Here is a 17,411-nt window from a genome sequence, read left to right on the forward strand (position 1 = left end):
AGCGAGCCAGCAATTCATGCTTAAATTGCTCCATACCTGGTCTGTTTCTGTCCAATGGTTTTCACTGTGCCTTCTATGGAAAAATGAACTAGGCCAAAACAGCACTTTGTTTTCTTAATAACATCACTACCGCCGTAATATATAAATATATATATTTTTTAATTCAATCTATATTTGCACTTTCCTTTAAGCCCGGCAGACTTGCATCATATGGTTAATATTCCCTATGTCAGCACATGGCATACAGTTGCTATCTAGCCTTCTATTATCACCCCATCATGTACTCATTATGCTTTGTGTCCATCTGATGCCACCAAGGCCCCGATTTGCATTTTTGAAAATCCTACAAATAAATGAGTCAATGGCATACCCACATAAAACCAGCAATCTCACTTCACGTACTCCCTTAAACTCACCACTCTTGTTTTGCACAAGCAGCTCTGAACATCACTCAGGTTTTTCCTCGGTCCATCCACTGCGAAATGGAATCCTTCTGGATGCCATGCTAGCCACATTATTGTCCACCTGACCGTCTTCAGGAACCATATTCTCTTCATTGGTCGATTCACAAGCTCTAAGTGTTTTATCCTCACTCACATTGAGGCTAGTCCATGCCCAATTACCCACAGCCACCAATGCCAGCACCCATGTTACCATGCATGTACCTCTATACATTCGACTGCTTGCTTGATTTTGTGTTTACTCCTCACTACTTGCATCATGCAAAAGCCGCATTAAAGCATGTCCGAAACGCAAAATTAAATAAAAAGTTGCAGCCCTCTCTGCAAGTCCACTCTGGGTTTCGCTCTTGGATGTAGTTTTGCAACGTTTCTTACAGTAAGTAGTAGTGTCACCTAGTACATTTCATTAGTAGATCAGCATGACGATGCACCACTTTGCATAAAGAATACCAGCATCCTAGTATACTCCATCAGTAGCAAATGCCCCAAAGCTCTGTCGCCGTAAAATGTATCTCCTATAACAGAGGGCGATTATACAGCAAAAGGGCCTTATTGTCATGAGAAAATGAGTCATGAAGCAAACCCACCCCGCACCCTTCCGTGAGAGGTATAGTTCCCAAACAGCCATCCCATCAGAAGAGAAATGAATCTCCAAAGAAGCCCCCACACTCTAAATTTAAAAACAAAAGCTTTAGTGGGACTGGAAGTTACATTAAAAACGCCAAGCAGAATAAATACAAATCCATCTTCTATTTACAGATGTAGCCACTGAAAGGTGCAGGTCTTTCTATACATTAATGGAAAGGCAGGATGGGGTATTTTTCAGTCCGTGAAGTTTTTTGAATTTGGGTTCTCGCCATCAGGGTCTTTGTCGCACAAAGGCATGAGATGAATTAACAGGAATGGTGCGTTTCATTGTCCATCCCTGGAGCGAGCGAAAGTCGGGAACGCAGACAACTGAAGTATTCCGTGCTAAATGGAAAGCAAACTCCAAAAATAAAAAAAATAAAACATTTTTTTTTAAAAAAAAACTTAAAATTGGCCCAGTCTCTCGCACATTGCTGGTGACCAGGTATAAAAAAAAAACATGCACAACATAACATTCAACTCCCTGCGTACAAGGGAACGATCCATAGAGTTGGTTGAAGGTCTAATATAGTCTTGATTATTTGCAAAATGCAGTAATTCGTGATTAAAAGCTTCAGAACACAGGAGTATAGGAAGTAGGGCTACAGCAGACAGTATGAAGTGTGCACTGCAGGTCCCTGGTACCATCTTGCTGGTCGATCATGTAGTATGGTGAACCGAAGCTTCCCTAGCCGAGCTCACTTCAGTAAGGGGGAAGCAAAGAAGTTTCCAGGACGACCAATGCTGGTCACAGATTTGCTCTTGCTCCCAAACCTGGTGTACAAAGTAATACATAAGGGGGGGGGGGTAAAAATAGTGGTAAGTGAGAGTGATACATACCCATCAAACTCAAACAGCAGATCAGACGGGAATACAGCAGACCCAATTAGATGTATAATAGAAGGTTCAACAAGACAAATACCTTTATGCAGCAAAGGCAACACCCAGTCTGATGGGGAGCTAAACAGCACTGCATTATAATTGCAAATTCATCCATTTTATCCACCCCAATTGCACAACAGAACGTGCGAAATAGATCCATTTTCCAGGTAGCGCTCCCCCTCTCCCTCCACAGGGAGCCACCCAAACACCCATGACCACCTTTCACCCACACCCACTCCACATTATGCTTGTCACTCACCCATCCCGCTTTGCACAGGAAGTTTTGCAATGGATTACACGACAAATGTCCTCTGCATAATGCATGGCGCGGGCCAGTTACATTTCGTATACAGAAGTAGGGATTGAAGCACTGTGCTTTCTTGGACTAAGACCCCTGAAGTCACGAGGGAGAAGAAACTTACTTGGGAGTAGTCTTGCCCAGGGTGGACCGGACCCTCTGCGACAAAGAGCTGGACGAGGGAGTCTTGGACATCTGCTGCTCCGGGGTGGTGATTGGTCCAAATAGGGTTCCTGTAATACAAGTACATCAATAATGTCAAACCGGATAAGAAAGATCAGCTGGTCAAATAGGTAGGATGGCGCAGGGGGGTTGGGGAGCAAAAGTAATGTAGAAGACGGGGCAATTCGGTGGGTGACACCCGAAAAAGGAAATTTGGGGCAAAGGGTGGGCGCGATGAAAACAGCTGATGAACCAGTGTCATTGCCATGCGGTGCAGAAAAAGCAACCATGACGGAACCAAAAGAATTTGCGACTAGACTATGTGCGGGACCCAGCTGGTCCAAACACTTCTTACATGAATAGACCAATACACAGCTGGGAGAGGCTATAGAACACGTGCCAGGAATGTGTTTTGCAACTCCTCCATTGACTTTAATGGAATCCAACGCATATCGACATTCTGTTAGACAGATTGATTTTTGGGGCGAGAGGCCCTTTTCCCACACTGGCTTTGCATTTCATTTGGGGTGCACTGGTCGGTTCCTTACCAGTGTAGTGAATGTGTCGCCCTTTCTTTTTCATCTTTTATTTTTACAGTGTAAAACAAGCCAACTTCGGTGGAGTGCTGCAGGGACAGAGTCCCTTTTATTTTTCTTAAATTCGCATACTGGTTACTGTTCCGATATGTACTGAACAGGCTTGAAATGTCTCTTTATTTATTACGGCAATGACAAGACCTGTTCTTTGCGTCACCTTTGTTTACCCGCTTTCCCAACAAACCGACTTTGAGAACTCGTATCTAGTTAGGGATGACTGCTAAAGCCTCAAAGCCATTGAAAAGTATTCAAAGTCTTTCAAAGCGTTGAACCGCTATTGCTGGTGCTGAATAACCATTTTTATTCCTACAACATAACATTTTCTGAGTTGCCATAACAAGCAACCTTACTTACTATTCTGCGTTCATGATCTGCATACTTTCCTACTATTGGTTTACTCACCTGAAGTATTGCTGATGTTTTCTATTGTGTTGATTAGTTAAAATAGTAACTACTTGCATCGATACAACTTTGCCTAGCCGCTCCTAGACTCTCCCTCTTTGTACACGACCTCTCACCCACAACATCTACACCTCTACCTCCCTCCAGACACAAACCCCACTTCTCAATCCAGACCACCCTCCTCCCAACCCCCGATCGTCTGGCTTTCCTCTCACGCAAGCCAGCCACTGCCCGTTCACTCTTCCTGCTCCCAATCCACCTCTCATTCCCCGTCCCTACAAACATACAACCCTGACCCATCACCACCCCTCCAGTCACACCGACCACTCTGGCCCTACCGTCCACCATGCACCCACCTGTGACCGTCACCTGCCCTCCGGCCACTCAGTCTGAGCCCATGCGTCCACGAGCTTCAGGGGAACTACTGCACATCCCATCAAGCCACCTGCCTCCAATTCAATGCCTGCTCTGTGGCCAAAAACAGCATCTTTGACCTCCTATGCTCGGACAATCCTGATCTTAAAACATGGTTCTCAGACGATTTCAAACCAATCGCGCACAAGACTTTCCCACCAGACTACTCGCTCATCGCCCACAACAGACTTTCTAGAGGTGGCAGAGCAGCTATCCTCCACAAACCTCTCATCTCCATCTCACTTATAAACCCAGCCCTGTACAGCTAACTGAATCCCTTCTAGTCAAACTTTCTCTGTTGCTCAGTCTCTCACACAGCTTCCTACTCATCTACAGGCCACCTGGATACAACAGACATTTTTGCCAACAGTCTCTGCGACTCACTAGCTACCATTCTGGTTAACCACCCAGCACTCACCCTAGTGGGAGACTTTATATCTGGTTTCACGTACCCAACAACCCCATGACCCAACCCCTGGTCGACAGTCTGGAGGCACTCCACCTTTCCTGAAATACCACAGGCCCCAACCACATCAGAGGACACACCCTTCAGCTCCTCTGACCTCGTTTCAGTGTCCACCCTCATCTGGACAAACCACTCAGCCATACTTTTCTCTGTGTACACTCTCTCCCACCTCCCAAGGCCCAACCTGTCCCCCCCACATGACAAATGCTGGAACAGGGTCAAGGTACTAACCGACCTGGCTGAAGCCCTGCTATGCATACTCCCAGCCACAGATGGACCCTTACCCATCAAATCCTTTGACTCATGGCTTAGCAACTCGCACCTCCCTCTAACCCCTTCAAACCTCGCTGCCACCCAAAAAGGACCAACCCCCAAATGGTTCACCCCCGCTCCCCTTTTAAGGCTTTCAGAACACAACTGCTCCCTCGAGCGCAAATGGCGAGCATCCACAACCCCTCATAGAAAGTCATTGTTCGCCCACCATCACGTAACTACAAATCCGAGATCCGAAAGGCCAGAAAAGCCTACAATAAAAGAATCTTGAAGTGCTGCAGTAGCTGTAAAGCCCTCCACATGATCATCACCGAATTTGTGAAACCACCCTGCACCACTGCCCTGATCACATCCACGCAATCGCTCTGCAACTCCCACTCCCAACACTTCTACAACACAGCACTGCCGCCCATAATGCCAAACTTTCCAACCTCACACCCTGCCCAACATCTGCTCTTCGAGACGCCCCCATTCCTGCCCCCTTAATGCCATCTTTCAACTCAACCAACCCCCTCTCGAGGGAGGAGTTGCTCAAACTGCTTACCAGCAGCATACCTTTCATGCCCCCCCCCCTCATGATCCTTGTCCTGCCTCCAACCTCTAAGAAATGTTCTCCACCAGTGCAGGAGAGCAGGTGAGGACCATACTCAATGACTCCCTCACCTCTGGCATCTTCCCAGAACACTTTCAAGTAGCGCATGTCAAACCCCTTCTAAAGAAAGAATGCTTTGCCCCCTTCCAGCCAATCACAGGCCCATTTCCAAAACCTGATTCTTGGCGAATTTCACCGACCGCTCTGCATACTCTCAGCTCAACCTTTTCGTTGAATCCAACAACCGCCTAGACCCCCCCGCTCAATCAGGCTTCCGGCCGCGTCATGAACAGAAACCACACGGATCTCGATCTGGGATTACCTTAAAGTCTCGGTATACTCTGAAGGATGCACAGCACTGGTTCTTGATCTCAGCAGCTTTTGATATCATTAGCCACTCAATCCTCTGGGACGGACTCCACTCCCTAGAAATCCCAGACTCTGCAACCAATTGACTCGCCCCTTTCCTCAACAACGGAAAACAAATCAGTTTCCTCTCCTGTGTTCGCCCCGTGAACACAGGAGTACCCCAAGGGTCTTGCCTCTCACCTCTTATTCAACCTCTACATGACCCCTCTGCCAGGGATCATCCGCTCGCATAACCTCAACTGCTATAGCTATGCTGACACTACCCAAATTATCCTGATAATTCCCAAACCGAGTTCCGATCCATGACCGGCCCTAGCAGCAAGTCTCAGAGATAGACCTATGGATGACAAGTAACCACCTCCTTCTGATCCCTGGGAAAACCAATATCATGGTGTGCAGCAAATCAGCTCTTCTCCCACAACCACTCCGACCCCCATCTCGCTACCTTCACCACAGTCAAAAACATTGGCTGCACAATGGACTGGGGGCCCAACGCTGTCCCACCAGATCAATAATTTATCCAAATCCTAGCAATTACACCTTAGGCTTTTGAGACGCATCTTCTTGTACCTCACCTACCCTAACAAACTGGCTGCAATTATGCCCATTGTCATGTCTAGACTGGGCTACGCAAACTAATCTTCTTGGTTGCACCACCCTACCAACTTAAACCCAAACGAGTCCAAAACGCAATGCGGCTGCCAGACTCCTCCTTGCACTGGGACAAAGGGATCACATCTCACTTGCTCTCCGCACCCTTCACTGGCTCCCTATTGTACAAAGGGCCACTTTCAAAAAGAATCTATGTGATACCTGCACCGCCTGCAATTCCGCTGATGAAAATGTCGACGACCATTACGGTGCAGACCGGCCACTGTGGCCTGCATCCCCATCCTGGTCACTTGACTTATGCCGCCGACTTCCCTCAATCCCTGCAGCATCAATTCCCACACACTTACATGGGTTGGCGCTGGCGCTGCAGGGTCCTTTTTTTCCCCTTACTCTTTCATGTCCCCCCCACTACCATGTAATGGATGCACGGGGACACCCCCGCAACCCCTGCTTCCATTAGTCAAGTAATGGGGGAGGTGGGTCAAGGATATTAGTATGGCGTAAAGGTGCTGTACTCTGTATAAGCGACATTTTTTAGTGGCACTATTTGAATGATTCCCTTTCAAAATCCTATGCATCACCCACCGAGCAGTGCACAAGGCCGGCCTGGCATAACTACAAGAAAAGATTATGCCTTACCTCCCAACATGCATCCCAAGTGCAAGCACAGCCCTCCTGTGGGTGGTTCCAGACTCCAATTCAGCCAGGATTGGAGGGTCCGCCTACTCAACCTTGGCACCAACACTGTGGAACTCACTACCTCCCCCGCATTCGACACAACCAAGACTACATGGCCTTCTGTAAAGCACTGAAAACCTAGCTCTTTCCCTAAACCATATAAGCGACCACCTAGGACTGCTAAACCATCCACCAAAGCCAGAATTTGGCTGGAACAGCATTACCATGGAAAAGTAGGGGCACGGAAGCCAGCTCAAGATGTCCTGTAATAGGTAGCTGCTGGCTCCATTACAATTGGCCTAGCGACCCCCCTTGTGCCAAACAAGCTGTCCCCCCTCTGCACTAGATTCTCAAATGCCCACGACTCCAAACCTGACACTTGATCCCACTATAATCCTATGCTATCACAAGGCATAGCCACTAACGTAGCGCCGTATAGAACTTATGTTTTAAATATTATGATTGGGCCAGATAACGTCACCCATCGGGTACACAGGGCGGTATATGATAAAGTCAGGCAACCCTGGCCTACCTAGGAATAATACCATGAACTCCCTCACCTGAGACTCTATAGCAACTATGCTTGGTTGGACCTGCTCTTATTCACCAGCCAATCAGCTCTGTAGCACTCCTGCTCTCGGAAGGGACAACGTTGTTGCAATACAATTCCTCACCTAAAACCATAAACATATCAGGAATACACAACAACCCGCTATAAACAAGGACCAGGGACCCGCTAACCAGGCAAAAACCACACTTCAAGAGATATTCCGACTGGTGCAGAGATACACTACCATGATCCACCAAGATAGACACTGTCAGCTCATCAGGCGCTGGAAAGTAACCAGGAATAGGGGCCTCTTACCATTGAACACAGACACTTGCACCTACCAATATCCTCACTACCTCCTGCACACCAACAAACAATAGAAGGCAGTTACACCATTCAATTTTTAAAAAAGAATCAAAACAAATTGGCCTAGCTGCACACACTCATACACAGGCTCCACGGCCGCCAGATTGCAGACTCCGAGGCCATCAACCTTGCTGCTCACATTCCACCGATCTTTCACAACCACTGCAACCACTCTGCGCTCACATACGGAGTGCACCCAAGCACTCCAGTGAACTGGACTACGGACCCCAAGGGTGTTCAACCCACAGCACTTTGAGATCATACCAATGGTATATAAGGCGCAATACAAATGCACAAACATCAAATAAGGAACAAGGTACTTACCTGTAACTGTTCTCCAGCATGGGTCTGGAATGGATTCACATTGTCATGAATATTCCCTGTCAGGCTGGGACTCCTTGGTAAAAGGAAAACAAAAAAATCTGTTTCATTTCTGAACTGCCTTTCTCCTAACAACTAATCACTGAGCTCTGGGTCATACTGCCCCCAGCCAATGACTGCCCTCTACCTAAGCCCCTCCTCTGGCAGCCATCTTCAGATTTGGTAGCACGTTAAGTGGCAGTAGGACCAACAGAAGAGCCGCAGAGGGGTAGGAGGGAGGTTTCGTATGTGAATCCATGCCAGACCCATGCTGCAGAACAACAGTTACTGGTAAGTAACTTGTTCCTTCTCCAGCATGGGGTCTGGCAAGGCTCAACAGACGCATCTCTTACCTCCTCACCAGGCTCACATTCATTCAAGCAAACAGGTTGCGCAGCACTGCTCAGCCGACTGACTCCTCCCTGGAATCCCTGTTGACGCAGTAGAATTTCGTGAAGGTGTGCGTCGACCTCCATGTTGCAGCCCTGCAGATGTCCAGCAGGGGCACACCAGACAGGAACGCCGTTGTAGCAGCGATTGCTCTGGTAGAGTGGGCTCTCGGACAGCCAGGCAGCGGCTGTTTTGCCAACAGATGACAGTGGGTGATACAACCGGAGAGCCAATTGGAAATGGAAGCCTTGAAGAGGGCCTTCCCATGGTTCACAGGACCAAAGTTCAAAGAGCTGAGAGGTTTTCCCGTAAACTCTTTGTGCGGGCCACATACAACTTCAGCGCTCTAGCCACATCCAGCGAGTGCAAAGTCCTTTCAGCCGGCAACGAAGGAGTCGGAAAACAGGTAACCAAGGGCTCGTTTAGATGAAAGTCCAACGGCACCTTGGGCATGAAGGAGGGGTGCGTCCGCAGTACCACCCTTGTCTTGTGGAAAGTCAAGTAAGGTGGCTTACAGGAGAGGGCCTCGATCTCCCCCACTCGTCGTGCGGAGGTGAAGGCCATGAGAAGGAACAAGTTACTTACCTGTAACTGCTGTTCTCCAGCATGGGTCTGGCATGGATTCACATGCTCATGAATATTCCCCGTCGTCAGGCTGGGAATCCTCGGTAAAGAAAAATCAGTATCAGTTTCGTTTCTGATCTGTCTTTCGTATTAGTAACCAATCACTGATCTCTGCGTCATACTGACCACAGCCAATGACTGCCATCTCCCTAAGCCCCGCCTCTGGCAGCCATCTTCAGATTTGGTAGCACGTGAAGAGGCAGTATGACCAAGTGAAGAGCCGCAGAGGGGTAGGCGGGAGGGTTCGCATGTGAATCCATGCCAGACCCATGCTGGAGAACAACAGTTCCAGGTAAGTAACTTGTTCCTACTCCAGCATGGGGTCTGGCATGGATTCACATGCTCATGAATAAAAATACATAGCAGTACACACATGCACAACCACGGGAGGTGGCAAAGGCTCAACATTAAGCATTACATCAAAAACTCAACATTAAGCAATTCTTACCTCCTCACCAAGCTCACCTTAGGCGAACAGGTTGCGCAGCACTGCTTGGCCGACCCTGGACTCCTCCCTGGAATCCCGATCGACGCAGTAGAATTTCGTGAAGGTGTGCGTCAACCTCCACGTAGCAGCCCTGCAGATGTCCAGCAAGGGCACACCAGATAGGAACGCCGTGGTAGCTGCGATCGCTCTGATGGAATGGGCTCTCGGACGGCCAGGCAGCGGTCGGATTGCCAACCGATGACAGTACATGATACAGCCGGAGAGCCATCTGGAAATGGAGGCCTTCGAGAGAGCCTTCCCCTGATTGACAGATCCAAAGTTCACAAAAAGTTGTGACGTCTTCCGAAAACTCGTGCGGTCCACGTAGAACTTCAGCGCTCTAGCCACATCCAGCGAGTGCAAAGTCCTTTCAGCCGGCGACGAAGGCGACGGGAAGAAAACAGGCAACACCAAGGGTTTGTTGAGGTGGAAGTCCGATGGCACCTTGGGCATGAAGGAGGGGTGCGTCCTGAGCACTACCCTCGTGTCGTGAAAAGTCAAGTACGGGGGCTTGCAGGAAAGGGCCTGGATCTCTCCCACCCGTCGTGTGGAGGTGATGGCCACAAGAAACGCTGTTTTCCACGACAAGAACTTCAACGGAGCCGAGTGCAGAGGCTCGAACGGAGGTCCCATGAGCTTGGTCAGCACCATGTTGAGCTCCCACACCGGGACCAGGGCCTTCACCGGCGGGAACGATCTGAACAGTCCCTTCATGAATTCTTTCACCAGACGATGAGACCACAAAGACGTCCGTCCCGTGGTTCTGGTGTATCGGGAGATCGCAGCAAGATGAATCTTGATGGAAGCGTGTGCCAGTCCAGCCTTGGCCAGCGTCAGCAGGTACGGCAGTACTCGAGGTGCCGTAATCCGTAGAGGGTTAATCTTCTGTGCGTGGCACCAGACCGAGAACCTCTTCCATTTGTGTCCGTAGCATTTAAGAGTGGAGGACGCCCTGGCCTTTGCAAGAACCTCTCGCCGGTATGTCGTAACCTCCAAACTCTAACGCTGCAGGAGCCAGGCCTGCAAGTTCAGCGACTTCGGGTCGTGATGGAGGATGGCGCCTCCTTCCCTGGAGAGAAGATCTGCGTCCACTGGCAGTTTGATTGACGGGGACGCTGACAAGTCCAGAAGGTCCGGGAACCATATCTGCCTCGGCCACGCAGGTGCGACGAGGATCATCCTGCACCGTGACCTCTTGAGCTGGTTGATGAGCCGGATCAGCAGCGGCAATGGAGGGAACGCATATAGGAACAGGCCCTCCCAGGGGAACGAGAAAGCATCGCCCATGCTCCTCGGCTGGGGAAACCAGCTGGCGAACCTCCGGCACTTAGAGTTCTTCGCCGTCGCGAACAGGTCGATCTGGGGTGTGCCCCACCGTCGGAAGAGGCGGTCCACTAGATCCTGTCGCAGTTCCCACTCGTGGCACGAGCGCAGCTCTCTGCTGAGCGAGTCGGCAATGGTGTTATTTATTCCTGCCAGATGAAACGGCACCAGAAACATCCCTTGGGCGACGGCCCAATGCCACAGATCCTGTGCCTCCTTGGACAGGGCTGGGGATCTGGTACCGCCCTGCTTCCTGATGTAGAACATGGTGGTGGTGTTGTCGGTGAAGATCCTCACCACCTTGCCCTTGAGGGACGGAAGGAAGGACCTGAGGGCCCAAAACACTGCACGGAGTTCCAGGACGTTGATATGGAGGGACCTCTCAGCCGGCAGCCAAAGACCCCTCGCGTGCAGGTTTTCGGTGTGCGCTCCCCACCCTTCCAGGGAGGAATCCGTGGTCACTGTCTTCTGGTGGCCCGGGGTCTGGAAGGCCATGCCCGCCGTCAGATGCGTGCGGGTGCCCCACCACCGGATCGCTCGTCGGAAACTCTCGTCGAGTGTGATCCTGTCCTCGAAGCCGCCCGTCTGGATCCAGCGCGCGTCCAGGAACTCCTGCAACGGGCGCATCCGAAGCCTGCACAGGCAGATGAGATAAATGCAAGAAGACATCATTCCGAGGAGGGACTTGATGGACCTCACCCTGGCCGCGTCCGCAACCAGCATCCGCTGCACCTTGCCCAAGATGGCCCTCGTTCTTTCCTCCGACGGAGAGGCCAGAAGCGACACTGTGTCGAGCTTCGCTCCCAGAAACAGTGCGTCTTGTGCGGGCACCAGGTGGGACTTGGCGTAGTTTATGGAGAATCCGAGGTCCGTGAGTAGTTGGACGGTCCTTGCCGTGTGCTCCGCGGCGAGCTCCTTCGCCTTTGCTCGGATGAGCCAGTCGTCCAGGTAGGGGTAGACGTGGATCCCCTCTCGGCGCAGCTGCGCCGCCACCGGTGCGAGGCACTTGGTGAACACCCTGGGTGCCGACCTCAATCCGAAGGGAAGGGCCCTGAACTGGTAGTGACGCTCTTGGACCACGAAGCTGAGAAAGTTTCGGTGTCCCTTTAGGATGGGGATATGGAAGTAGGCATCCTCCAAATCCAACGACGACAGGAAATCGCTCTCCTCCAGTTGAACCAGGACTGTTGGAGGGTGACCATCCGGAAGTTCTGTGCCTTGATGAATTTGTTCAGTCGTCGTAGGTCCAGGATGGGACGCCATCCTCCCGTCTTCTTCACAAGGAAGTATCTTGAGTAAACTCTGGAGCCCCGAAGCCTCTTTGGGACGAGCTCGATGGCGCCCTTCTTGAGCATCGCCTTTACCTCCAAGAGAAGTTGAGGGACGTGATGTTCCTTCCTGGCCACAGGGGGGACGCGCGGGCACCTCTTTAGAAACTCGAGCGCGTGACCCTGAGCTAGGCCGTCCAGCACCCAACGGTCGGTGGAGATGGACTCCCACACGCTGACGAAGCTCGCCAGCCGGCCTCCCACCAGGGTGATTCGGTGGGGGCCCGACCCCACGGCCGGTTCAGTCCTGCTTCAACGAGGCTTTGCCGCCTTGTCCTCCTTGGCGACGACGGCGGGGTCCGCCTGAGTTGCCTCGTCCCCTGTAGGCTTCCTGTGACGACGAACGGACCGCTTGATGATAGGTGGAAAATCCGCCGCTGGAACCTTTGGAGGCACCCTCTTTGCCTCCGCCGCTCCGAAAGGGCAGCCGCTGTTGCTGGAGAACACCAAGAGCCCGGGCCGTCTCCGTGTCCGCCTTGATGGCTTGTAGGGAATCGTCCACTGTTTTCCCAAACAGGTTGTTCCCGTCGAACGGCATGTCCAAGACTCTGGTCTGCACGTCCTGACGGAAGTCAGTAGCCTTGAGCCATCCACGCCGCCTAAGGCACACGCCGTTGCCCAACTGGCGAAATCCAGTGTCAGCGATGTCCGTCGCTATCGTAATGGCATGGTCCGACGCCACTTCTTCCTGCAAGATCCCTAGCGCCTCCGCCCTCTTGTGGCCTGGTAGGAAGTCCAGCAGGGGGGCGAGTTTGTACCACAACTCCCTGTCGTAGCGGGCTACGACAGCCAAGGTGTTGGCAGCCTTAATCGTCGTCGCTGCCGATGAGATGACTCTGCGTCCCATCGTGTCCAATTTCTTTCCCTCGCCGTCCGGGGCCGAGCCCCTGCACCCCCCCCCCGCTTTCTTCCTGGCCGCCGGGGAGACGACCGAGTCCGGGGTCGGCTGTGCCCGAAGGCACAAGGGGGCCGCGTCTGGGACCCGGTACTTCTTCTCGTACCGATCCCTTCTCGCCGGCGTTGTGGATGGGTTCTTGAGGAGGGAGAGACCCTCATCCCAGATATCGTCGAGTAGAGGTACAGCGAGGACAGTCTTCCTCTTGGCCTCGCGCCGTTGATAAAGGAAACCTTCCTTCTTCTCTTCCGGGCAGAGCTGGAAAAGCTTGGATGCCCTGGCGATCATGGCGTGAAACGATCCAATCTCGTCGGGCGGGGAAGCCCGGGGGGGGAGGTGACGACGGGAGATCCTCGTCGTAAACCTCGTCGTCTGTACCCGTCGCGGCCGTGTCAGTCCCCGTATCATCCCCACGTGTCGTGGACGGGGAGGAGGGCTGAGCAGGGCGCGATGGTTGAAAAGGAGGTGGCGGATGAATCCTTCTCTTGGGGAGGGCTCCCAGAAGGGCCTGGCTCCGGGTCCCCCGTCGGGAGCGGTTCCTCCGTTGGTGGTAACGGCAGTCTCGTCCTTATCTCCGAGCATAAGGACTGTATAGCCAACAAAATGGCCGCCGAGTTGTCTTGCGGCACTGGTTGAGGGGGTTCCGATGGGCGGTCAGGAGCCCCGTCGGCACCCTCGACGTTCTCGTCGTCTCCTACGTCGGGGTCCCTCCCGATAGGATGGTCTTCCACACCAGCGCCATGGCCTAAGACTTCGATCAGTTCCTCCTCAGAGGTTGAGGCCGAATCCACAACGACCTCCTGCCCCCCCCTTTTTCTTCTCCATCGGAGCTTTCACAGGGGTCCTGTCGATGGGCATGAAAGAGGACTCCTTCCGAGGTGGCAGGGAGATTCTGGGCCCCGAGGTCGCCACCACTGGTGTAGCCTCCACAGGCTGAGCCAGGGCCGCCGCGACTGTCTCGATAGAGGCCTTGGCCGGATGGATCAAGGCTTTCACCACCTTAGGTGCGCTCACCGCCTTCTCCTTGGGGGGAGGGTCACCACCTCGCTCCCCCTCCGATGGGGCCTTCGAGCACGACCGGGGTCTCTCCGGGAGCTTCGCCGGGTGCTCGGCCTTCCTCTTGCCAGAGCGTTGGCTTGTGGTTGATGGCGCCGGGGAGGATGCGCCCTGCCTGGCGCCCGTAGAGCCCGACCGTTAGGCGCTCCCGGTGCCAGCGGACTCGCGGTGCTTGGCCTTCGGTTGGACCCACGTCGCCGGGGCGCCCTCAAAGGTCTTAGAAGACCGCTCGGACTTCTTCTTCTTCTCGCCTGACGGGCTCTTCACTTCCAGCCAGTTCGCGAGACGCAGATGGCAGTCCTTCATGGTCCGCTCCGACATATTGCCGCAAAACGCACAGTCCTTCTCCACGTGCGTCTTGTCCTCATGCAGGCAGTAGAGGCAAAGGGAGTGCTCGTCCTCCTTAAAGACATTCTGAAGCTGGCATCCAGGGCAGACCCTGAACAGCTTTCCGGGCATCGAGCTTCCCTTCTCCTGGGCCATGATCGAGATGGGCCTGAGAAACTTCTGGAGTCCTCCAAAAGCGTGGCTCGACGAAATCTTCACCCTTGAGGGGCGTAGAAGAATCCGACACGGGTCCCCGTTGATCGGATAAAGAAACGGTGGAGCTTGAGGCTCTTTTGACCGAAAAAGAGAACATTTTCCTAAGAAAAAGCGCGAAAAAAGCACTAAAGCTCCAGAGCAATAGCAGGAGGATCCCAACACTTGAACGTGCGGTAAAAATCTGAAGATGGCTGCCAGAGGCGGGGCTTAGGGAGATGGCAGTCATTGGCTGTGGTCAGTATGACGCAGAGATCAGTGATTGGTTACTACTACGTAAGACAGATCAGAAACGAAACTGATACTGATTTTTCTTTACCGAGGATTCCCAGCCTGACGACGGGGAATATTCATGAGCATGTGAATCCATGCCAGACCCCATGCTGGAGAAATGCTCTTTTCCATGACAAAAACTTTGAGTGGCGCAGAATGCAGTCTCGAATGGAGGTCCCATGAGCCTAGTAAGCACCACTTTGAGCTCCCACGCCAGGAACGAGTGGAATAGTCCCTTGACGAATTCCATGACCAGTCAGTCATCCTGGGGATCTGGTGTAGCGGGAGATGGCCACCAGATGAACTTTGATGGAGGCGTGGGCCAGTCCCGATTTGACCAACGACAGCAAATATGGAAGTACCCGAGGAGCCTTGACCCTTCCTTGCAGTCCGCCGGTAGATCGTAGCCAACAAATTCTAGCGCTGCAGGAGCCAGGCCTTCAGGTTCAGAGACCCTGGATCGTGGTGAAGAATGACACCTCCTTCCCGGGTGAGAAAATCTGTGACCACTGGCAGCTTGACAGGTGGTGCCGTCGACATGCTGAGAAGGTCCGGGTACTAGATCTGCCTCGGCCACGCCGGTGCGACAAGGATCATCCTGCACCGACACTGTTTGAGTAGATTGACTCGAACTAACAACGGCAACTGAGGGAACGCATATAGAAAGAGGCCTTCCCGAAGGAATGAAAATGCGTCCTCCATGCTCCCCTGCTAGGGGAAACCTGCTGGCAAACTTCTGGCACTTGGTGTTCGTCGCAAACCAGTCAATCTGGGTATTGCCCCATTTGCAGAACAGATTTTCCACTAGGTCCTGCCAAAAATCCTACTCATGGCACAAGCGAAATTCTCTGCTCAGAGTCGGCGACCTGTTCTTGGCTCCTGCCAGATGTAATGGGATGAGGAACATCCCCTGAGCGACAGCCCAATACCATAAATCCTGCGCTTCTTTGGAGAGCGCTGGGGACCTGGTGCCTGCTTTCTGATGCAAAACATTGTGGTGGTATTGTCGGTGGAGACCCGCACCACTTTACCCTTGAGGGATGGCAGTTTGAGGGCCCAAACCACAGCTTGCATCTCCAGCACATTGATGTGCAACGTCTTCTCCTCCGGCAGCCACAGGTCTCTGGCATGAATACTTCCGGCGTGGGCTCCTCATCCCTTCTGGGAGGCGTCCATTGTTAGTCTCCTGATGTGGTGAGGTCTAGAAATCTGATCATCTGTTCAGTTGAGAGCGCATTCCCCATCATCTTATCGCCTGAGGGGAACCCCCCCCCTGCCGAGAGCGATCTTGTCCTGGAAGCGTCCAGAAACTTGAATCCAACGGGTGTCGAGGAAATCCTGCAGTGGCTGCATCCGTAGCCTGCAGAGTCGGATGAGGTAAATGCATGACGACACCATGCCGAGCAGAGACTTTATGGCCCTCACCGTGGCGATCTTCAGAGCAAGCAGCCATTGCACCTTGTGCAGGATGGCTGCCACTCTCTCCTCCAACTTATACCAAGCACAACACTGTTGAGCTGGGATCCCAGGAACATTGTGTCCCGTGATGGAGTCAAGCAGGGTTCTCACTGAGAACACCAGATCCGTCAGTAGGCGGCCGGTCCTCGTCGTGTGGTTGACGGCGATACTCCTTGAGCTGACCCGGATGAGCCAGTCGTCCAAGTAAGGGTAGACTTGGATCCCTTGCCGTTGCAGATGTGCCGCCACCGGCACCAGGCGCTTGGTGAAGACCCTTGGCACTGACTTCAATCCGAAGGGAAGTGCCTTGAATTGGTAATGCTTCCGCTGAACGACGAATAACAGAAACTTGCGGTGTGCCTTGTGAATTGCGATGTGGACGTATGCATCACAACAACAGAAAGTCTCACTCTTCTAGCTGTCCGAGCACGTGCTAAAGAGGGACCATTCCAAACATCTGGGACTTGATGTATTTGTTCAGTCAGAGATCGAGAATGGGCCTCCAGCCCCCAGTCTTATTTCTCACGAGGAAGTACCTGGAGTACACTCCGTAGCCCTGGCACCACTTTGGGACAAGCTCTATCGCCCCTTTCTTGGCTCGAACCTCCAGCAGCAGCTGAGGGATGTGGTTTTCCTGACAAGCCACCAGTGGTATTTGGGGACACTTCCGTTGAAACTCCAGGGTGTGTCTGTGGGTAAGAGCATCCAGCAGTCGTTGGAGATGGTCTTCCATACGCTGACTAAGTTCGCCAGCCGGCCTCCCACCAGGGTGCACGGGTGGGGGCCCAACGTCACGGCCGGTTAATTCCTGCTTGGACGTTGGGGTCCCTGGCGAGGACAACCTCCTCCAAAAGCCTTGGAACGGCCCATGTTGTTCTCATGGGCCGAGGAGCGGGAGGGTTCGTGGTATAAAGAGGAACTCCCGCCGT

General features: G+C 52.6%; 1 protein-coding gene across 3 annotated transcripts in view; it reads right to left on the minus strand.

Annotated features, from left to right (window-relative positions):
* Nucleotides 1-1,132: 1,132 nt before the first annotated feature.
* The window catches only part of RACGAP1 (Rac GTPase activating protein 1), a 176,102-nt gene continuing 159,823 nt past the window's right edge, over nt 1,133-17,411 (minus strand). For 2 of the 3 annotated variants that reach the window (XM_069653668.1, XM_069653669.1), the window contains exons 16-17: nt 2,393-2,501; nt 1,133-1,862 (exon numbers count right to left, since the gene is read on the minus strand). In XM_069653668.1, the coding sequence (XP_069509769.1) occupies nt 1,787-1,862; nt 2,393-2,501 (185 nt within the window). In that variant the 3' untranslated portion in view covers nt 1,133-1,786. The remainder of the gene's footprint in view (nt 1,863-2,392; nt 2,502-17,411) is intronic. The other variant, XM_069653670.1, reaches the window with a different exon arrangement.

Source organism: Ambystoma mexicanum, chromosome 3q, assembly GCF_040938575.1.
Source record: "Ambystoma mexicanum isolate Mex_15411 chromosome 3q, UKY_AmexF1_1, whole genome shotgun sequence".
Classification (NCBI taxonomy): domain Eukaryota; kingdom Metazoa; phylum Chordata; class Amphibia; order Caudata; family Ambystomatidae; genus Ambystoma; species Ambystoma mexicanum.